The sequence below is a fragment of the Amblyomma maculatum genome, chromosome 7, assembly GCF_055883805.1.
Source record: "Amblyomma maculatum isolate TAMU_Amacu chromosome 7, ASM5588380v1, whole genome shotgun sequence".
NCBI classification, from domain to species: domain Eukaryota; kingdom Metazoa; phylum Arthropoda; class Arachnida; order Ixodida; family Ixodidae; genus Amblyomma; species Amblyomma maculatum.
The window spans coordinates 83,298,273-83,321,299 of NC_139350.1; the positions used below are offsets into that span (position 1 = coordinate 83,298,273).

Genomic DNA, 23,027 nt, shown 5'->3' on the forward strand with positions numbered 1-23,027 from the left:
TCACTACCACCAGAAATGCCCATCACGCAGTGAGCACTGGTGAGCAGCGAGCTGTAGGACTTCTTTGTAAATAAAAAAGGTCAGGCTGCCGTGGGCAGGGCGACATATATTTGTAGTTTGTTATATGGATGTTTGAGTGATAAGAATATTTTTCACGACCCCATGAGATTTGCAACAGCAAGATGCTACCCCATTTGCTGGACATTTGACCCTTTGCACTTATCGAGTGTATTAGGCATCTCTTGTGCATATTCTAGCCACCCTTGTTGACAGGCTTAAGATTAGGCTGCTGTCCAGTAGACAGCCCACTGAGTCCAAATAATACAATTTATTAACAGGCCTGTAGTTTCAGTGTGCTCCAACCATGCAACTGACCTTGGCCATGTGTCTGCAGCAGAACAAAGAGAAAGACTATTGAGAAGGCATTTGATCAGTCGCAGTAAAAGGAGTTTATTAAGCCGACTACAACAATCCCATTTCATCAGCAACAAAATCGCACGCCTTACTGACTGGCCCCAAAGAGTGAAAAGTTAGCAATGCCAAATCAGCAACAGTGCTACACTTTAACATACCCAGAGATGATCAAATAAGTGTAGCAGTGAGATGTAGAAAACATCAAGGGAGCAGTGCAGCTATAAGTAGCAGCAGCAGCAGCAGCAGCAGCAGAATTTCCATCACAATGAATTAGAACCATAAATATACAAAAAACTGAAAATCATGGCGAACTACTTTCTCTATTTAAATATATAATTTTAGTCCGGCTAACATCGTCCTATACAGTCCCATGGTGCACTATACTCATGGACAACATTCTGTGGCTCTACAGCAAAGGCTAGGCAGGAAAGGGAATGTGATGGATGGGCTTTTGTCCCCATCCAGCAGAGAATAGGCAAAGCCCTGCTGACTCCACACTAGGTCTCCAACTCCCTCCCCTTAACCCCACTGCATCCCTACTCGGAGCAATACATGCCATGGCAAGGTAACAAAGGCACATCTCCCCATTTAACATGATAGCATTAAAGGTCCAGTTCATCGAAAATCCAGTGTGGCCGGCAATCCACCAGCATTGGTGTTGTGAGAGATAAATCACGAGCATGGCACTGCCAGGGAGTAGCTGGCAGCTGACATGGACGAGCACTAACCGGACGTACGGTTGCCCAACATTGTTTGGCAGGACCAGTCAACTTGGGTCTCTCCTTTCACGTGGGAGGGCGATAACAGAACCAGCCTGCCAGCACCCTTGTATTCACGTTACCCTTAGCCATGGAGGCATGTTTATAAGGCTTGGTTAATGCAGGGTTTTATATGTGGGCCGGTAGCCTACGCTATCGCGTCCTACCCTTAAAGGCGGAGCTTAAGTGTACTCCAGAATTTTTTTTGCCTAGCTTTGCTACAGAGCCACAGAAAGCTGTTCGCGGGCATATCCCAAGACAAGCTGGTCAAGAAGTTGCAACGGTGAGTGTGCCTATTAAGAAACATAATGGCAAAACAGCTGAAAGAGCCCTTCTCTGGTTTGGTTGCAGTCAATTTGGCAGTGTGCAATGAAATAATGTGATTGCCCACTTCACTACCATTGAAACAATGATTCCTTAAATGCTTCAGAGGCTTTTGCAGTGCATGTGCATACTGTTTGGTTCATCAGCGTTGAATGAAAAATTGCAGTGCCACTAACAGCTAAAGCACACAGGCCTACACTCAAGCTGTACAAAACAGCAATACATGCACAAAATAGAGCATGTGTCCACTGCATACATCAGGCAAAAGTGGTACAGCTTAAATTTTCACAAAAATTCTGCTTCTTAATCTCATTCCCACATGAAGATTGTGTATAAAGCAAATAAATGTGGTTCTATAGAATCTGTCCTCCAAGCACCAACACAAATCTATGTTGAAACAAAACTGTCTTCAAACTTCTTCCTTCCAATGAGTATAACAGAACAGACACATATAGAAAACAGCGCCACCAAAGCTGCCCGTACGCTTACACTACACATGAGTGCTTTGTCCATCACACATACACACTACACTCGCATATAAACTAGCAAATAAAAAAAAAAAAGAAAACGCAGAGTGGTGAATTTTGTTAGCAGATGAGGGCACAAGTGCTCCTTTTAGAGTGCGCTGCCTCTTGAGCCTTAAACAAGGATGAATGAGCAGTTTGTCTGCCTCAAACCTGCTAGCAAAATTCACTGCGGCATTAAAGACCCACAAGCCCACTATTATGGCATGGTCAGTAGCCTTTGCAAGTGCAAGCCATGGCCAGGAGTTTGTTGCATGTTGTGTACAGCACTTTAAAGATATCTGCAAGTCAAGTAGTCAAGATTACTGCAGACAAGTCATTGTGCTACATTATGTTCATAAGTGGCCGAAGAAAGCTCCACGGAAAGTAGAAATAGTGCTAAATGCATTGCTTAGGTTGCTGTCTATTAAAAACCTGGTGCAGCACTGGACTGGAATAAGTTTTATATGCCAGTACTGTTAGTAGCAAAGGTGGGGTATGCAATTCATGTTGCAAGGCTCGATGCTCTTGCAACATCTTTTGGCATTTCAGGTAAGCACGGGTGCCACTTATCAAAACAAGTGGCATGCCTCTAGATAAAACCAGTCACTTCCTTGCCTGGCCCAGTGGAGCTACCGTGAAGTATACCATATTTTCTGATGTATAAGACTTTTTTTTAATTTACGGTAGTGCATCCTATACAATTGTGCATCTTATGTGCATTTTTTTTTCGTTTTGCGCAATGTTCATAGCCAAACTTTATCCTGAAACAGTAACAGCAGCGGTGCCTACGTTTATAATATTTATAGTCATTATAGTGTCTAGAATTGTACAGTCATCTCACTGGCAAAATGCCAAAAGTTGGCGACGTCCATGCTCCTCCCAGAGGACGCCTGAGCGCTGTCGCGAGAAATCTGCGAACGCATAACGAGATGAAGCCTTTAAAGGCTTTAAGTAATAATAAAGTGTTTTTGCTCTCACTGAGCGAGAGTTCTTTCGCACATAACTGTTGCATGTTTTTTTTTGGTATCATTCACACGTGCGCATAAATTTTCTCTCAGGCACTTAGAATGTGATGGTCGAGTATGCATGCCTTATTGCCCTAACCTGAATAAATTGAGGTGCGCCATACATAAAGGTGCGTCTTATAAACCAGAAAATACGGTACACCACTTTTTCTCACAACAGTATATATCTCTGCCAGTGGTGACTTGCCCAGCACTACACACATCACCATTCCTAACCTCTTGCAGACAGGATAAATATCAGGAAGTTGCTGCCTTGCACACCTCAACCCTACCCATGACAGCATGCCACTTTGGAGCCAAGGGGCGCTTGCTATGGCCTGAAATTCTGAAAAATCGAACTGCAGAGGCATAAGACACCCTGCTAATAAGAGCAGTCAAACACATAGAACACCACGTCCTCTTTTGTCCCCTGTAAATGTTGCAAGCCAGGACACAACCACATCATGATTCACCTGCAAAGGGCATTGTTTGGCAGTGCTAAATATGAAATCAAAAAATCAAATGGTCATAAAACAATGAAGATTACAACTGTGAAACATTTGTAGTGGCAGCGGTCATGTGCACTGGCCTACGACAATTACACAAAACAAAAAGCTCTTTCAGTTCAGCCTTGTGGACAGCCAATACACTGGTCCCCCCTTTCTAAAACAGCTTCAAACAGCCTTTACAGAAGCACCTCAAATAACATAATATAGCATTGCTGGAATGCTACAAGACACCACTGTAATTTTCCGAACGTGTCAGAGTAAGCAAGACTGGTGGTGACAGCAGCAATTCTGTTGCATGCGATAACTTATTAGAATGTAGTGTTTTGGCTTCTCTTTGAAAGCAGAGAAGCCTTGGAATGTTCTTTATCAAACCTGCAATTGGGAGCATCTCTTTCTGAAGCATTACCACTCTTCTTCAAGGAAGCAAATTTTCCATTCATTTGTGTCGTACTGTCTCAGTACACTAACAAACTAAAAAGATTCTTCTGCGGCTGCACAATGTAATAAAAAACAGAGTATGGCAAAACAATGTCATATTGTTACAAGGAAATAACCTGAACATGACATTTAAGCAGGCATCTTTCCTAGTGTACTGAAATAAAGCTGTTTTCTACATTTGAAATCATCTCAGTCAGAATCAACAAACATCTCCCCTTCACAAAGTAGCATCTTCTGGCTCCCTGACACCAAAGGTGCAGATCGGCTTCCTTAAAAGGGTCCACCTGAGTAATGAAGGTTGCATTATTTTCTGCAGAGAATATTTCTGAGGAAAAAAAGAGCAAGCCTTGTTAAATACTACAGCCCGCATTATACACCTGCTCTCAACAAAAACAGACAACAGGCTGCTGATAGTAGCAGTGCAAAGAATGCAAAAGTGAAAGATTCCATTGATTTTAATTTCTAGCTTAGTTACTTTAGCTAAGGGTGACAGCTACCATCTTTGTCCATGCAAAAGATGCAGCACTTTACTGTACTGCTCTTAACACTAGTAGTTCTTAGAACTGTCTGCCATAAACAACAATGTCATTTTTTAAAAGCTTGCTCTAAATAGAGTTTGAAAAAGTTGAGATGTTGAAATGAAAGCCACTGCATACATGAAAACAGTGTCACCCTGTTCAAGGAGTGAATGAGGCAAAATAAGCTCTGAATAGCAAAGACTCACTCTGAATAGCAGAACGCTGAACTTTGCTTTGCAAAGAGCCTCATAAGTGTACCAATGTGTACAGCAGAGGCCCTTAGGTCATGACAGCATAAAGAGAAAAGATTCAACACAAAAGTGCACAGTACACGAGTGGAAGGATACAACGCAACTCACTATAAACAAACCATCCAGTCATGTGTCAGGCTTTACATAACAAGCTGATCGTTGCTGTTTGAGTGATCAGTCTGGTCTGCTGCAGATGGTGCCACTCTATGGCTACCGTTTGCCTGAAGGATGCAGCTAAGTGCCATATGACACTGCACCTTTCACACCCATGCATAGTTGCTAGCACTCTGGCAGGCTATAATGCAAAAAAAAAGTGCTCAACTACCTAAGACGAAGTGCTTACGCAAGTGGCTACTTCTTGCTGCCCGAATTTTCTTTCTGCTTGCCTTGTGTGCTGTTCTCTCCTCCCAAAGCAATACCACCACACAGCCACTGAATATAGCTTTAATGTCTGAAATTAAGTTTTACTTAAGTTGGCTGAGCTCTTAATACCTTTATAGCACTATTTGGCACATCAAATTACTAGCAGACACGGCATGAAATTGAAACAAAACCCATACTAATGAACAATTTTTACAGCATGCAGAACAGTTTAAATGACAGCAGCTATTTTTCTGCAGTCTTTTCACTACTTGGAAGTCTGACCATCAAGTGAAGCAAATCTGCTCAATCCTAAATTTCTCAAGTATACCAAATTTAGAATCTGACATGCAGAAAGAGCAAAACATTGGTGAGCATGCTTGTCAATAAGGCACTGCAGCTGCTCCAGAAAAGATTCATAGAGCTCCAGACTACTCTGTAGCCTGGTGCTATGCAGTGCATGTACACCCCTACATGAAGTCTAAAATGCAAAACAATCTTGACTACACTTATAGCACTGCTACTGGTGCATTTCTTTTCCAGTGAAAGGGAATGGACATTAATGAGTGGAGTGTGCCCTAGATCCCTTTTGCTGCACTGTAATACATCTTTGGCAAGCGAACAACGACAGAAAAACATTCGCCAAGACTAGGAGCAGTTTGTACAGCACCAGTCACAAGCTGGCACATTTGCCACCTCACTTTACACCTTATCAGGTTACTTGCTGGCAACTCTTCTAGCAATGCTACAATGAGGTATTTGAAATGTGCAACTAAGATTTAGTAATAGTATTAAAAATTTATGCAACAGCAGTTGTGACAAGAAGCTGGAGCACGCCAACAGGCAAGAAATGCAGACCACAATAACGATGATGCTCTATTCTTGCGGAGTTATCTGTCGCCTTCATTTGATGTGAGACAATTACTAACAAGCCCAGCTTTACACACTATTCTTTACAAAATTCTACACCCACATTTTAGGCTAATTAAGCTGAGAGCTAAATGAAAACTTCTCTGATGATACAAGTGGCCATAAAAAAAAATTTACTGTCAACAAGTGAACAAGGCAGGCTCCTTTTTAAAAGCAGGAACATTTTGTTCTTCACTTTATTTTATGGTTGCCGTCTGCTTTTTCAAGTTTATTCTAACACAGGAAAAAAAAAAAACAAAGACCCTGGCAAGAGAAGCACTGGTGGATGTTATAAAGTGGTTCCCTGCAACCTCCAGTGATGCTAACTGTCTCAAGTGGTTTTCACCAGATGCGCTGACATCAGGGTACTCGTACATAAGCATCTGAGTTGACAAGACCCAGTCAGAACAGCAAACACATTGGCCCAGGAACACGTGTGACTAATGCTGTATATTTCTGGCCTAACTACTGGGCTCTGTTCAGTGTCTCTACACCAGGGTGTCCGTCACATGCGTGCAACAAACGTCACAATGTTGCTACAGAAAAATGATTTCACACCATACAACCCACAAATTTTAAAGAGCTGCAGCAATGCAGAAATGCTTCAAAGGCTACATGAAGCCTTCAAAAATTCCCGAGACAAAAAATAGTGAGGAAAAAAAAAAGGTCCACAGTCACTGCCAGTTGAGCATACTAGAGCTGCTTAACGAAAGCAGAACACAAACTGCACTGGACAGTACACACACCAACCAGTGGCCAACCAGCACAGTTGAAACTTGGTTTCAGACTGCACGAAATTTCTTCAGCAGAATTTTGAGACAGCTGTGTTACTTGATACAGGCTCCAGCAGGAAGAAAAAAAAAAGTGGAGCCAAAGCTTCATGGACACATGCTGCCTTTTTTGTTTCTCAGAAAGCCACACTGAGTGTCCAAGGTGCGAGCACTCGTAGTACTTGCATCATTTCTGGTGATGCTGTACTCAGATGCTCAAAGGCTGCTGAAAGCTGGCACAGTGGAGGTTATGGAAGAGTCCACAGTAAGATGCAGTCTGCTTGAACAGAAAGGAGAGCGATGCTATGGCAGAGACGTTGGAGGAGGCAGTGTCTACCAGAAGGTGTATCCACCTCCGGCCCCTGTAGTCCAGAAGTTGCTTTTCTTTTGGCCAAGTACAACTGGGTTGCCCTGCATAGCTGCCAGCTGAGCAGCATTTGGAGGCACTCCAGGAGGAGGAGGCTGCAGGAAACAAAAATTGATAGCCTTATAATACAAGGAAAACAAAATGGCTGAACAGTAAGAAATATGAAGCATTGCCACCGATCACCGCAGGAAGCTTTCATCATCAATGAAAAAGGATGGTGACAGCCACCTGACACTGATTTGCTCAGGACGTAAGTGTTCCACATGTTGCTGTAAAATCTGCAGGTACATAAAAGGAACCTGCAGACACCCACATGCTCTTTGGCAGCTCATGAACAAACCTATGAACAAAAAGCAGGCATCTGGCAACCTGAGTTAACAGTTACATGTTAACAGTTATACGAGTACTGTAAATAATTTGTAATAATCTAAATTTTGCATTTTGCATTAACTACAGACTAATTTCAGAAAAAAGGAAAAACACTAAGTTCAGCACACTAAAGACGAACATGTATCCTGGTGAAACTCTGCAACTAAAAACAAAACATGCCATGACAACTTTAGCCCAAGGTGAAAGGCAAGTGATTAAATGGTGAACCCCCCATCCAACTAATGTTCCCAGTAAAAAATTGATCCTGTGGTAGCAAAAAAGAATTATCAGAAAATAAAAAAAGTATATAAAAATTTCCCCGTGCACAAATTCATTCATGACATGATATGAATAAAGCCAGCTGCTAGTTTGCACTCTTTCAGTATCAGTTTTTTCCTGTTTATTATGTGCGTGTGACTCCCACCATTAAGAAACTCACTGAAAATGAAGGGAGGAGAGGTTTGCATCATTTTAAAGTACAGGAGAATCCCAGTAATAAGAACAAAATGCTAAACTCACCAGTCGAGTATATTATATATAATGTACAGAATTTCTTAAGTTCCGAACACTCAACCACGCCACAATGAATGACAAGAATGGCCGAGGAGTAACCTCAAGCCCTATGTGCTGCTCGAATATCATTGACTCGGCCATTTGCCTGCAAATTGCTGACTATTCGATCACTAGTCATGCTGTACACTCGGGAAGCAGTTTGCAGCAGTGCTGCACATCACTGGATGCGCAGGGAGCAGTTTGCGATGGTGCACGGCCCACACATCATTAACAGTACGATTGTTAATCATGCTGCATGCACAGGAGTAGTTTACGGCGATGTGCGGCCCACACATCGCCTACTCTGTGATCACTAGTGCTGTTGTGCCTTTACATATGCTCCCATAGGGTGCATATGTAGGAACTCTACGCTAGCAGATTGCAGCAGCATGCAGGCAACAAATTGCTAACTCTGTAATCCCTACTTGTGTCCTATGCATCATAAGTAGTGATAATTTGCATTCTATCATGAATAAATCACCTCAGCCACTAAGAGATCTGCGCAAATGCATTTCCAATGCATTTGTACCCAAATTATGTTTTAGTAGATACAATTTTTTTTTTTGCGACTTTGTGAGATCTGTACCAGCAGTGTAATGTAGGCTTAGAGATCCAAAAATGTTAAACAGTTGTGCGAGATGACCAAGTGTGCCAAGGTTAGTCACATTTTTAAAATCCCAAATGCTATTATTACTAATGACACACAACAAATACTGAATTGAAACGAGGCATCTAAGCCTGAGAGACACAGCCATCTGCGTATCTTAAAAAGCCTATTTTTAAATATTTGTGGTGGCCTTCCTTGAAACATATAGCATCGCTTTGCCCCCAGCTCCTAGGGCTCCTAAGGTGGCCAGTGGCTGTAGTGAATGACGGCGCTGACAATTGAAGGCTCGGTGGCCATGCATGCCACTCTTATCAGGTGCTCAAGGCGTTGTTCCCGCCGCCACAGGTACTGAGCACACCGCGCCAATATCTGGCTTTAAATTTTGGCTTTAAAATACTCAATACCTAAATAAACGATTGGGAACACTCTGTGCTCTATAATGCAGCGAAAGCTACGCGCGCCACCGGCGCCACGCTACGTCAGTTTCCCGCGATGCCGATACCTGTCACGTTGCAGCGGTGCCGCGCGCAGGCTGGTGCGGCTACCGGCATCCCTCCACAAGCTCACACCAGAAGGCGCACCTCCCAAAGATAGCTTCTCCGCACAAGAGACTACGATGAGGTGAAGCAACCTTGCAGGGGCGCGCTTTTTTTTTTTCTCTCGTCGATACTCGCCGGGGTTCACGGTCGAAAGTCCGTATTCACCAAAGGACACGCGAAACAGTCCACTTTATAGGCGACCTCAAAGGTGCGAGCTTCAACTGCGAAATTCATGTCGAGAAATGTCAAGCGCGGCACGCCGCTTCGAGATCTTCGCACAATCCTCCCACGGAGCGAATGCCGCTGGCGCGCGCCGCCATCGGGCGAAGCGCAGTACGTAGCCAACGCATAGGGAGCCGCTCCCACGGCTTGCGCCACTCTACCGCCGCAACGACGCAGTTACCCGCCCTGGCTGCCGGAAGAACCGGCTACAGCGTACTACGGGGCAATAAACGTAAAGAAGGAAGAAGAAGAAAAAAAAAAAAACATGACAGACTGCGACATCGTACCTAGTATGTACCGAGTGGCAGCCCGTCTAATTTACCGCTTTACCGGCCACCCCGTTCCTGGCTTTTGTCACAACAGTTTATTTTCATACTTGTCGTAAGTTTTCCCTTCCATTTATCATTACAAGACACATCAGTGTAGCTGTATGCCAGGCTTGGTTCTTAACGTTGTTCATGCCCACTACCAACGGGTGACGATACCCAGCTGCGACCAGCCATGGCAACGTAGATCGTCGGCGCATATTTTTACTAGCATTGGAAGCTAGAAAATCCTTTCGCACCAAGATTGCAAGAATTCAACACGACGAGCTAACCATCACTGCAGGTAGGAAAAACCTCACTTCTCCAGAGAAACCGCAACGCTTCGCTCGACACTGGCAGCTTTTTCCGAACGGCGCCGCTGCAGGGAGGATGCGCAAGCTTCGATCTTAGATTTGACGACGCTTCATCAGAAACGCGACCATTCACATCATATGGAACACTTCTCCTGACAAGACTCGCAAAAATGTGTTCGCAACAGAGCTGAGGTGGCCGGTGACGGCAGCGGCCACTGTAGCTACGAGAACGACATCTGCGCGCGGGCGAAAATATACCTGACCATGCTAGATCGGGCGCAGGCAACACTTTTTGCGCCGCGCGTGCGGCGGAAACGTCGGCGGGCGAAGTTCTCAAGTTATTCGCAGGTTTTACGCCCCTTGGAAGTTGGTCTTTAATCTGGCGTGTTTTTATCTAAGAATTCGTCTTACCAGGAAATTACTACGCTTGAAAAGTCCTCAATTCATTGCGACGATTCATCATGTTTCATTTTTTTATTCTGAGGTGCTAGCAGTGACGAAGACATGAAGAATTGGGCCAACTGGAAACTTATTCTTCAGACCGACTAATAAGATGCGTGGAATCTCTGAGTAAATAAACTCACCGGGATGGTTGGCTTGCTGTGTGTGAAACGAGCGCCTGCATCAAAGGCGTCCGGAACGTGGTACATGGTCTGCTGAGGCAGGCTTGGCTGTTGCGGGTACGACGCCATGGGGTACGGCCCAGGAGCTGGCGCTGGGTACGGCTGACCGGGAGGAGGGTACATTCGGGACGGGTGGCCCATGGGCTGAGCAGTCTGGCATGGGTTTGGGGGGTTTGGCGAATATGGCGGCGGAGGGTCGTACGGCGTGGCAACGGGCACGCTGCCAGGCATGGCGCCCGGAATGGCTCCTGGCACGGGAGCCTGGGTGAACGCAGGCAAAGGAGCTAGAGTAAGAATATCTCTAAAAAGGCATCGCTCCTATCACTCCATGTACATAAAGAAAAAAAAAAGTCAGCTGAAATCTCAAAAGCTAGGACCTTGTCCACCCTTAACCAGAGTATACCGGCCCGCAGTCTTCCCGCAATTTACGCAGCGACAAACAAATATGTCCCGTTTCACAGCCACGCGCAAAAGCAGGCATTTGACTTCGTGGAGAGTGCATGCTGTCGTTTGCAATGCCATATTTAAGCAGCAGTCAAAATCAGTCAGGATACTAAACACGTCAAAAGCCCAAAAACGCAGCATATATAACACAAGGAGGAATGTGATAACAAGAAATACTTCCGCCCCCTGGAACGTAGTGGAGGTGAAACGGCGGGTTAAACTAAAGCTCATGGCTACCCCGCTATGTGCACACAAACTATGACCACTCAATCGTTTGGGAGCGAAGCGGCGAGAAGGCAGCCGGTTGCAGAGTGTAAACAGCGATAAGGAGACGCAGTATGAATGAAACAATACCAAGACGCTAACTGCGCAGTGCTGCCAGAAATCGGACCGGCTGGTCATACGAGACCTCGCGCACTTGACACCCTTACCCTCTAGACCCACTGCATGCATGGTCACGCTGTCACCTATACTAGGCTCCCGCAGGTGACCTGGAAAGTGATTTTGTACTGACGAACTATAGAAATGAAGGATCGTCAGTGTGCAGCCCCATTGGGTATCGATCCCTGTCAGATGTACGCCAGTTTCTTTACGCGCGCACCGCCAAGAACGGATGGGGTATAGAGCACTCAAATATTCTAGCCGCCCGCGCTGCTGGCCGCATCAACAAGAACCGCAGCTGTGGCTACCGTCAAGGTCAGAATCTAAATTGGGCGCCGTCAGCCCTGAAACGGGCCGGCAGCGTTGCGTTCGATCAAACGCGGCCCCCACAGCGAATATCTGTCGTTGCGAGGAGCAAGCGCGCAAAGCTTCACGAGTCTGAAAGTGATCAGTATAAATCAGACCGACCACCTAATTTGATATCCTATGCAACCGGCTCTGATATGGATACTTTTCGCCAAGAGGCGAGTCATGACGCAGAGAATGCCTCCGAGACACGCATTATCTTCTATCAAGAAAAAACGTCTACACCCCCCCTCCCCCCCCCCCCCCCCTCTCACAGAAGTGACCACAATGGCCCACTAACTTAAGCACTTCAAGCCCACAAAACGCACTTCTGCGCTCAATTCGTAGCTCTTACACTCCACCGAATGAAGGAAGAACAGTAACAGGATCAGACAGTACTTCCTCGGCGACGTAAATCTTATTTCTCGCTTTGGAGAAGTGATTCTTATCTTCAGGCATGAAAAGACCCCGCCATCCTATCGAATACAGGTTCCAAGTAAGCCAAAGCCAGCATTAACAGTGCTTCGAGAAAATTGTTGAAAGGTCGCGTGGACAAACGTTGGCGGCGTGCCGCAAAGGGTTAAATGAATGTAGAATATGACACCAAATCTTCACTGGGCTTGTTGGCATTTATTTCGTGAGCGACATTTGATATTAATTCAGTCTCAACCCAGGTCATCAGTTCCTTTGCAAATTTAAAAAAATGCGTTAAAGCAGCCCCTCCCATTAATCCTAACCTTCACGTCGTCTTTGAATCTCGAGTGGCTTGCTGAACGAGCTGGAGAGTTCATTTTCTTTTTCAATCCTTGAAAAGCTTGGTATAAGTATGCTCTTCCGTTAAAGGAGTCGTTGAGCACAGGGATTGGTTCCCCCAGTGAGTAGACAACGTCGCTTGTCCACCCCCAAATGAGAAAACCAGTGTGATGGAGAGAGCAGTTGCTGCGTAAATCACTATCGGGAAAGACGGCCGGGAAGTACGCCTTCGCTAGCTGCGCACTACAGTAAGTGTGATTGGGGCACATCTTATTCCAAAAGCTCTCATGAACATCAGCAGCCCGTACACGCAAAACGTCTCTTTTTCCACGCATGACTCGTAGGATGTTTCCCCATGCGCACACGAAGACTCCAAAGGCTTGTACAAAGACATCAATGTGCACATTTACTCATATACTTGTATCCTGCGCGCCATTTACATGAAGCTCTGAAAGCACCGGAGAGAAAAGGGGGCAGGGCATTTGTCTTTACTGCTAAACGCACCGGAGGCTCCAGCGGCCACACGGTCAGGCAAGGTCTCTGGGGCTATTTGCGTTCAGGGCACCAAATGCGTACAGTCTTTGTCACGAGTGCCTTAAGTGTATTCCGAGACATACGGCGAGTACGAAAAATAAACCAAGAGTTCAGGAGAACGTAGGGGATTTTTGTTTCCTATTGACCTAAATTACTACTGCAATGATTTTAGGGAGAAATATAATACAAAATAACATCGCGCCATTGGTGGGAGCCGAACCCACAACCTAGGAATATCCGTCCGGTGCTCTTGCCAACAGAGCTACGTCGACAGCTGTACAATCTTCTACTTTCTTGGAATTGCTGTTGCCTAGAGCGTTTTCACCAGGCCACCCTGCTGCCGAAACAAATATTTAGGGCAGACGAAGGAAACCCTATTGCCTCCAGCCGTGTTTTGCGCCACATAAGCTTTTGTTTCGCTAATAATTAAGGTAATATGCCGAAACTGCTTAGTATAAACTATAGACAATAAGATTTGCAAAGTTGTAGAAACAATACTTTGTTTTGGGTGAGTTGGCGCATTTCTAATAAAATGCGAGCTATGTACATACATGTTGCGTGTGTTTCTTCCCGTCTTCTCTGAGCAAGAAAGTGCCTTCTTAGAAAGTTGAGCTTTCTCAGAAACTTCATTTCCATTATTTGTGGTACGAAGTGCCCCACGTGTACTTTTTCTGCAGCTTTAAAGAAGCCCGCAAGTAATCTAAACAACAAGTGAAAAACGAATTGACAGCCGCAGGGACCTCTTTCGTTCAAACCACAGCTAAGAAGAGCATTATCGTGGGGTGCGAACGTGAGCGCCGGGTTTTTTTGTCTCTTTTTTTTTTTTCCAGAGCTTCAGAGCCCAGCAAAGTCGCCTGACGTCTGCAGTTCGTTTGTAACGCTTTCAGTCGAAGTCTATTCCGGTGGGTGACAAGTGCGGAATGTCGTAGCTGTCGTCGCAGCCGATAGCTCTGCGTGCAGACTGCAACACACTCTCGCGCTGCGCACCGCGCAAGTCGTCGCCTCCAACTGCCACCTGTGCGCAAAAGCTTTCGCACATCCTATTCGGTTTACGTACGTTGGCACTGTATCATTTTCTTTATTTTCAGGCTTTCTTTGAAGCTCGGGGAAAAAGAAAAAAACACACGCAAGGCTTCCCTTATCTCAATTAATGAAACAGGGTTGAAAGCGATCTCAAATGCGGGAAATTCTATTCGCTGTCGAAAGTTAATATTTAGTAATTTAGGCAAATTACACGGTGGTACACTACGAATGCGGCTCTGCGTGGCTGCGCTCCGCTGAGCGTCAGCGCGTCCAGGCATCGAAACAAAGTGGTGCAGGCGGTGCTTCGTATCGTCTGCTGCAGCGCCGAAGCGCACCGTGCTTTCAAAAGAGCATCCAACTATATGCTGGCAGTGGCCAACCGCGCCGATATGACGTTATCGCACTTCACTCACTCCTGTGGAAGGTGTTTTCAACTGACGGACTATGCTAGCTTGGGCATGGCAATCTGTTATACGCAAGCGAGGCTGATAAGCTCCTGCAAATAAGTTCCGAGCTAAGCGGCTGGTCTGTCCTAGGGAGTGATTTTCGGATGATTTGTGAAATCTCAAATCATTCATATTCTTTATGTTAGTTGTCTGAAAAACGAAACGCTAACAATGTTAAAAGAACCGATGCCAATTCTTTCTTTGTTGCTTATTTATTTATTATGCTCTCTCGGTGATAAAACCGCTGCAACAGTGCAAGGGTGCACGCACGGTGCGCTTCGGCGCTGCAGCAGACGACACGAAGCACCGCCTCCAGGCCCCTGTGCGCCTGCGCAACTTTGCTTCTATGCGCAGCCGCGCCGAATGCACTGACGCTCCGCGGAGCGCGGCCACGTTAACTAATTGCAAAACAAAAAGAAATTGCCTAGGTGCTCAAGGTGGCTGGCAGCAATACACAACTGGTATCCCGCGCCTGCTTAAGATATCTTCTTTAGCCCTTGGCTCAAGTTAGCTGGGTCACCCGGTGCGATGAGTATTCGTCGACGAATCCAATGTTTCAGGAATGACTGTGCGTTCGCTACTAATGGTGGACAGAACAGAGACAGCGGGAAAAGTGAAGGTGCAACCTAAAGAGTGTTTTTAGACGCGCACTACACGCTATACGCGTGCCGTTTCACCTCCGCATATTCTGCGCCCTCACCATTTCTGTACTGGCGACAGCTGAACGGCTCCAGAAAGTGCAGAAATATGCGGCAGCGTCCACACAATGGAGCGCGACTGGCGGCTGCCGCGGCCTTTTATCGGAACAGCCCAGAGGCATGATACAGCCAGACACAGCGCCAGTGCACGGGACGTGCGGCGGAATGGCCTCTTCAGTTCGCTCTCATGACGCGGCGCGTGGTTTTCGCCAGCGCGCCGTCCCCAAATTCTTTCTCTTTGACGTCCCTCAGTTCACTTGAGCGGCCGCTTTAGCAGTCGCTCTAAATCGCTTTTTGTTCCCGCCTTCACCGCCATTTAAATCCTGCCTTGGCGCTGGCGTCAGTCACAACCCCGAGCTTTGTTTCTTTTTTTCTTTTTTTACCTTCCGCACAGCGGAACCAGCATCTCGGCCTGCAAATAAACTATAAGCTTTGGCTCTGAGGGACAGCGCAACGTCTGAATTAATTTAGACTACCTAAACGCGCAGTGAAAATGTAAAACACATGGACGTATAACGCATCTCGCCTCAGCTGATGTGCGGCCGACGCACAGCATGCGTCGCAACCGACCCTCCACTGAGAGTGCTGATAAACTACAGATGTATGCACTACTGGGAGTTGGGCGAGTTCGAACTGGCTCGGTTATGAGCAGCGCCTTGCACTCGCCTTTTAGCGCTGCTCGAAAATGTACTCATGGATCGATAAAGATATTTAAAGGGACAGCGATGTTGACGTTTGTTGGCAGGCAAATACGTTTTTACTGCCGAGAAGGTTAGATTAAAACGTGCGATTCTTTTTTCCACCCACGCGATTCAAACTCATCAGTACTCGTAAAGTTGCCGTTTTGAAGTCAGTGCCGGTGCAGCCTAGCTTTACAGATCCCCAAGTAAAATCCGGGCTCCCAATCGCAATTAAAAAAAAAAAAAAAAAAAAAAATTGCAGGCCTTTCCTGGTCAGCTCATAGCACCAATGACAGCAGCTTGAGCTACGGTGAGAGTCGCCGCTTCCCTCAAGTGGTTCCTCATCGCAACGAGTAAGCGAGATAGCGGAAGAGGAGGAGTTGGCCGGGTAACTGTGCTTATCTCAGGCCAAATGGGGCACAAGACTCAATCCCTCGTGTAGTGCGCACCCATTCGTGCCGATAATCAGACTGGCACGTAAGAAGATAAGCGCAGCACCTTTTTAGGCGACGCTAAATGGCAGGGTCTGAATTGCATACATTCTCGCACTCCGAAGAGCAGAGGCGCTTTCAGTCAGCAATGCAAGGCTATCGAAGGCATAATGCGATACGAGAATTCCCCCGATTACGATGAGGGCGTGACGCGAAGCTCAACCGAGCACTACGGCGCAAGCAAGAGCTGGCTTGGCTTGGCTTATGGGGTTTAACATCCCAAAGCGACTCGAGTTATGAGAAACGCCGTAGTGGAGGGCTCCGGGAATTTCTACCGTGCACTAACAACGAACAACACACGGGCCCCTTGCTTTTCGCCTCCATTAAAAAGCGGCCGCAGACTAAGAAAGAGCTGGGCACAGAGGTACCGCAACAAGGCTTATAGGGTAGGAAACTTCCATAGAAATCACTGTCCCCACAATTGAGAAGCCAGCACCGATTCCTTTCACTGCGGCCGGAAGAAACCCAACGAAAGCATTGTATCATTGCTATGGCAATCACGTCGAACTAAAGAAAAAAAAATCGCCTTCAGTCTGTTTCACATGCAAGCGAAAACACTATAGCGATTTCTGCCGCGGCGACGAAAAAACCTGCTTTCAGTTGTCGCGGCGACTCGAGCGGCGATAGCGACGCAGTTCCAACACCTTGGAAAATTTTCCCTCTGCTGCTCGCCGCCGTTCGCTCAATCGCTTGCATGTGAACCAGGCTTTATAGTGTGCGATTCGAATAATTGTCAGCGGAAAGTACTTCCGAAACATGGCGCCATAGACAACTCGGCCATCGTCGCATTCCTCCGGTCACCAGGGGTCCTGAAGTATAGCTGAAACCGAAACTAAACAGAGGGAGATTTTCCTACCCCTAGGCCAGTTAGCTGATGCACGCCACGTGCGGCTTCGACAGAATGCGAAAGGTCACGCGCACGCAGGCGGCGTGAAATGTGGGAGCGTCCCAAAAATGACTGCGCCTCTCGCTAGGTGGTATCTCACAAGGATAAAACCGAAACGACACACTTTACATTGGGTTTCTTATGCCGGACCTCAGAATCCCCTGCACGCTCGGCAAACGGGGTCATCGGAACAAAGTAAATGATTCGATATGACTAGTTAATCGCTAAAAAGGCGAAGGAAAATAAACTGTTCCAGGCGTTTCGGCCACAATTGTGTACCTTGCGAACACGCAGATTTGTTTCCATGTGCTATAGCCGGCGTTAATTTCTTCGTTTCGAGTGAATTCCGTGTCCTTCGCCTTGAAAATGGGGCACCTTTTTCGCCAACTGGCTAACGCAGCCAGAAATATTTCCCAATTAACGAAAGTGAGGTTGGCAGACGATCGATCCCAAGACATCTTTTTGATACTGACGTTTTTTTTTTTTTTTTTTCCTGGGTTTCTTTCGCCGTATGCATCTTCAAAACACAGATATTCTATAGTACTTATGTTCAGATTCCTATTCAGAAAATTTGAAATAAATTTTGCACATGCGCGTGCCATTTGAAAATCAAATAATTGGCTTTCTTGACGCATGAATATGCGACATATATTGGCAAATATCTTTACCACTTCGAAATTATAAACGGCGCCTGGAAGAGGTAACGTGGCTAACACTCCAGAATATTTCGCCAAGGTACGCGTGTCGAACAAAGCGTGAACAGAGTTGGTCAAAAAAAAAGCATAGACAAAATCCGTGGACAGACGCACCACATAAAGCCACAGCCGAAGTCGCAAGCGCCGGGCACGCTTCGCATCACTCGCGTTACTGAGAAGTGGGAGAGAGACGCACTCTGCGTCACCAACCGCGTTCTTCATCCCCAAGACTCGTAACGCTCGTTCCTCTACGTTCGGAGTGTTAATCTAACTGAAGGTGACACACGCGCGCACAGTAGCTTTTGGTCCACAATTACCACAGCCCGAGGAGCAGGAAAACAAAAAGCAGACCCCGCTAAGCCACCGCGGCCCCAACGTGACGCACTGCGGGGAATAATTGCGCAACACAATCGACTAACTGCTTCAACGAAGCGCGAGATCTGTTCGGAGCGAATAATTTACTAATGAACATCCTGACTAAGTGCTGGGCCGTTATACCAGAGTTAAAGCATAGCGCGATCCGCCACCTCAGGCTCCACTGCGCATGCGCAGATCGTCTTGGGGCGTCAGGTGGCGCGCACGCCTGTCGCGTCAGGACCAATCCGCGTGTGTGCACACTGGAGGCGAGTGGTAGCGGATCGCGCTGTGTTATAGCAATGGTGCATGTGAGAAGTGAAGACAACCTGTAGACGGACTGGAACATGACCTAGCTGCCCCCCCCCCCCCCCCCCCCCTTCCGGTTGACGAGAATGCGTGCCGCAGTTTTCTATCCGGAGCCAGTTATATGCCACCAGGAAATGGTTACACAGTATGAGCTGAGGACCCCCCTCAACACAGTTCAGTTTATACATGGTTTCTTAAGTTCTTTGCTTGTGGCGCTGCAAAAGAGAGAACAGGAGAAATGAGATGAAAAGGGATACCGTAACTGTCGCCTATATCGGCGCGGCCGCGTTCACACGCAACCGTGCGCTCAGGCGTAAAATCCACCAGGATTGCGCGAGGCCCCGCGCGCTGTCAGAGGCGTTCCGCTCTTCGGGCTTAATGCGAGCAACAACAGCAGGCGGAAGCAGGGCAAAAGAATCTCTGCACGCGGGCTCATTATTACGTCTGGCGAAAAGCGTTGCCGGGCTTTTAACAGCTATACGACACGATCTTGGGACAGGCGAATATGCGCGCAGGAAACAGCCCCGATATGATAATGTCTGTACCTCGCAGCAATACACGATTTTATTTTTCAGGCGAGAGAGCTATACACCGCCTCCATGAACAAGCAGCGTCAGAAATAAACTGAAGCTGATACTACCGCGCACGTGTTGTAACTCCGGGCAGCTGTGTGTGCTCGAAGTGACGACACTGTAGGAACCACTTGACAACCTGCCGCGCGGAGACCGACACACGAGCAGAAAACAAGGGCTGCCTAGAATGCGTCGCAGTCATTTCCGGACTAGTACACGCACGCATTATCGGCAAGCATGCATCGTCCCATAGGGACCACTCACGTCATTTCCATCCGTGGACCAAAATAGACACGCAGGGCTGCAGGCTACGGTTTGCAGCGTAAATGCTGTGTTGAGCTTCAATTTGCGTCGGCTGTATGCGTGGCTATGGACGCTTCAATCGAAAGACAGTATTGAACTAATTTGACGCGGGCTCTCCGGACAACTTTCAAATCACGCAAAATATTGTCTTCCTGGTGAGAACAAATCCAAATTTTATTCGGCACAATCTCGGCGCAAACGACAGCGTCAATTTGAAATTTGTGCCCCCACGCGGAGTGCTGGCAGCAAACCTTGAATTTGGATCGACAAATAAAGGAATCACGAAAATGTGCAACCCGCTAGACCCACAAAATCACTTTTTAAAGCGGTGAAAAAGGATAATATCCTAAATATTACGCTGGCTAATGTACGGACATTAACCCCCACCCTTTTTTTTTTTTTTTTGGTCTGCTAAAATATGGGAACATGCCAACAAGTGGCAACAATAGGAGTTTGGCCCGCATTGTGCGGCTAGTCCGGGTTGTGTGCAAGGCCCCACCTGAAGGCACAAATAATATTAGACTGCATCGACCAAATGCTTTAAAACTGTCCTGCAAATGTAAAAAAAATGAGCAGAATGGTTAGAAATTAGTCCCTTTTTTTCTTCCCATGGCTTCCTCAACACTGACACTGGCCGAGCTTAGCGAGACAAATGTTTTGATGTCCTCGATAGTTTTTTTTTTTTTTTTTTTTTTTTCAGTGTCTTTCGAAGGAAAAAAAAAAAAGTAGCTGAAATCGCCAGCTGTCTTTGTGCTTTGAGGCGGAGTTTGCGCCGCACTCTAAAACCGATGGCACTGAGAACGCATCGAGAGAAAAGTTCTCGTTCAAGGCCCATGTAGTAATGACTACACGGCTTGCAAACTGCACTCCGCGAGTTTCCGACGCTGGATGATTAAAGGGCAACCAAACATACCCCCCTCCTCCTCCTCATTACCAACAGACCGTGACCTGTATGGAGGGTGCACCACGGAAATAAATAGCCGCAGTAAGTGAAATTCCCCTCATTTTTCTCGTTCGTGCTGACTTTAATGCATGAAGTGGTACTCAAAGGTATTCAAGGAAGATAAGAGCATTGTTATAGGGCAGCATCCTTGTCACAAATACAACACGAAGAAAAATAGTTCCACCATTTTACGCCCACACAACGCATTCTTTCCCGAACGACAGCTCTCCTTTGCAAGCACAGCCATTCTCGCACCCGCCGGAGTGGCGCAGTGGTTACGGCGCACGACTACTGTTCCCAAGGGTGCGGGATCGAATCCCGGCCTCGGCGGCCGCTTTTCGATGGAGGCGAAAAGCAAGGCACCCGTGTGCTGTGCGATGTCAGCGCACGCTAATGATCCCCAGGTGGTCGAAATTTCCGGAGTCATCCACTACAGCGTCTCTCATAGCCCGAGTCACTTTGGGACGTTAAAATCCCACAAACCAAGCCTACTTCATACCTACTTCACCATAACGAAATCAGCGATTTAAACTAGGCTCGCACAGTTTAATTAAGTCGAGCGAGCGTTACAAAAGCTCATTTTCATATTCAAAAGCGTATATATTTCGAGGCGAATCTCTCGGCCGCTCGTGCCGCATACCAGGGGAAGGGGGAGCAGACAACGGCAGGCCGACGTCGGCGCATCAACCACCGTGGAGGCCCAACCGCTGTGCCGAGTGCTTCAATGGACAGATATAAATTCGGGCGGGCCTCAAACAACCTACTGTATTACTTGTATCATGGTGAATGTGCTGTTATTTTAAACTATTCCGTGCACCCCTATCCTTTCTTCCTGTCGCTCACTACTTTGATTACCTCGCCTTGTTCCTCCTTTCTTTCCGACGCACCAGTTTGGAGACCTGGTGGCAGATACCGGGGCTGGCAAAAATCTTTTAACCTCCTTTCTGATCATTTCGCAATAGATAACCGCATATACTACTGTCGCATTGTACTGACAAGAATACCGCGGTTGCGTTAGAATTGGTTGGAGTTGCTTTAATCCCGAGCAGGCCGCCTTTCACAGCGCACACAAACGCGCGTGACACGAACACGTGTTCAGCGCAGTAGCATGTTACCAAAATTCGACCCGCGCCGTTCCGTGCACTATACTTGCGCCCGCACGCCTGTCTTCGACCCGGGTGCTATTTCGGGCAGGCGTGGCCGCCATCGGCCACCGCTGGTATTATGCCGGGTTCTCGAAAGGACGAGTTTCGAAATTGTAGCGCGCAAAACGCGAGATCACCAACTAAAAAAAAACAAAAAAAAAAAAAAAAAAAAAAAAAAACAAATGCAGGTTTGGGTTACTATTTTCCTTTCTTCTAAAGGGGTAAATTGTGTTTCTGAAACAACCTCCTGCACAAAAAGACAAAAGAAAACGGACACTCGCGTTCGATCACTGCTGTTAAAACTTCCACGTTACGCTATAGTTGGTAACGGCCTGTTGAAATAGATTTCTTAGCGTTTTGTAAAAACAGACACAAATGAAGCGGGTGTGCCTTGTGCGTCGTCTTCGTTTGTGCCTGTAATTTAAAACGGCTAAGTAATGATTCCAGATCATTACTGCGGTTCTTTTTGCAGCTCACGACGACTGATAACCTTCTCGCCGGGCATCCTGCGATAACTATAGCCAAGTGCATTGTAGTTCACCGTACCATGCCATGAGATCAGACAATGCAGCGTTCATGCACTGTCACCAAGGCACACAGGCCGACATCCTCGGGGCACTTTGCACGAGACCTTGCGCGCGCACCTGCCATATTTCTACTGTGGAACAGCTGCACGATCAGAGTCCATACGCGGACACAGCATGCAGAGCTTAAGAGGGAGAATTTTTTTTTCTTGATTGCGCTTTGTTTCAGTGACGTAATATCCACTACTTTCGGAGAAAACCGTAGCTGAAATCTGAAGCCGGCTTTGTGCTCTGGGGCAGAGTTTGCGCCATTGCACTATAGCAAGGGTGCTTTAGACATTATTAAGCTGCGTCCAGTCGCCCAGCGACTGGACGCAGCTCCAGTCCAAAGCCTCAAAACATTTCGTTTTGAATTTCCAAGCTTGCGACTTGCTTGCCACTTGCTCCAAGCTTGCAGTTTTGCCAAACCCGAAGTTTTTTTTTTTTTTTTTTTTTTTTTTTTTTCACGCTTTTGAGTAAACGAAATAAAGTTGCTGCGCCCTGTAGAGATGAAATTTGTTCGCCCGTTGCTGCCACGCAATTCAGTTTTTGGTTAAAGCGATTTCATAGACGCGACACGAGAGCGTTTTTCCGACACTGCAGTGCGCGACGACACGCCTGAACGGAAGACGCTAAGTACGCAAGCTTCTCTAGCCTTACGACAAAAAGGAAATAGCAGCGCAAACACAATGTGCTAACCACACTGCTCACTGTCGCCGCCTGAAACACTGCACGCTCACTTCACAACATACGTAATGCTAGAACTATACACTCGAATTTACGTCGCTTTTGTGGCTGCAACA

At 46.8% G+C, this 23,027-nt stretch overlaps 1 protein-coding gene across 1 annotated transcript in view; it reads right to left on the minus strand.

Moving 5' to 3' along the window:
• Window positions 1-425: 425 nt before the first annotated feature.
• Window positions 426-23,027, minus strand: part of LOC146183768 (DAZ-associated protein 2-like) — a 46,147-nt gene continuing 23,545 nt past the window's right edge. The window contains exons 3-4 of the mRNA XM_084609192.1: window positions 10,621-10,920; window positions 426-7,223 (exon numbers count right to left, since the gene is read on the minus strand). Coding sequence (XP_084465318.1) covers window positions 7,095-7,223; window positions 10,621-10,920 — 429 coding nt within the window. The 3' untranslated portion in view covers window positions 426-7,094. The remainder of the gene's footprint in view (window positions 7,224-10,620; window positions 10,921-23,027) is intronic.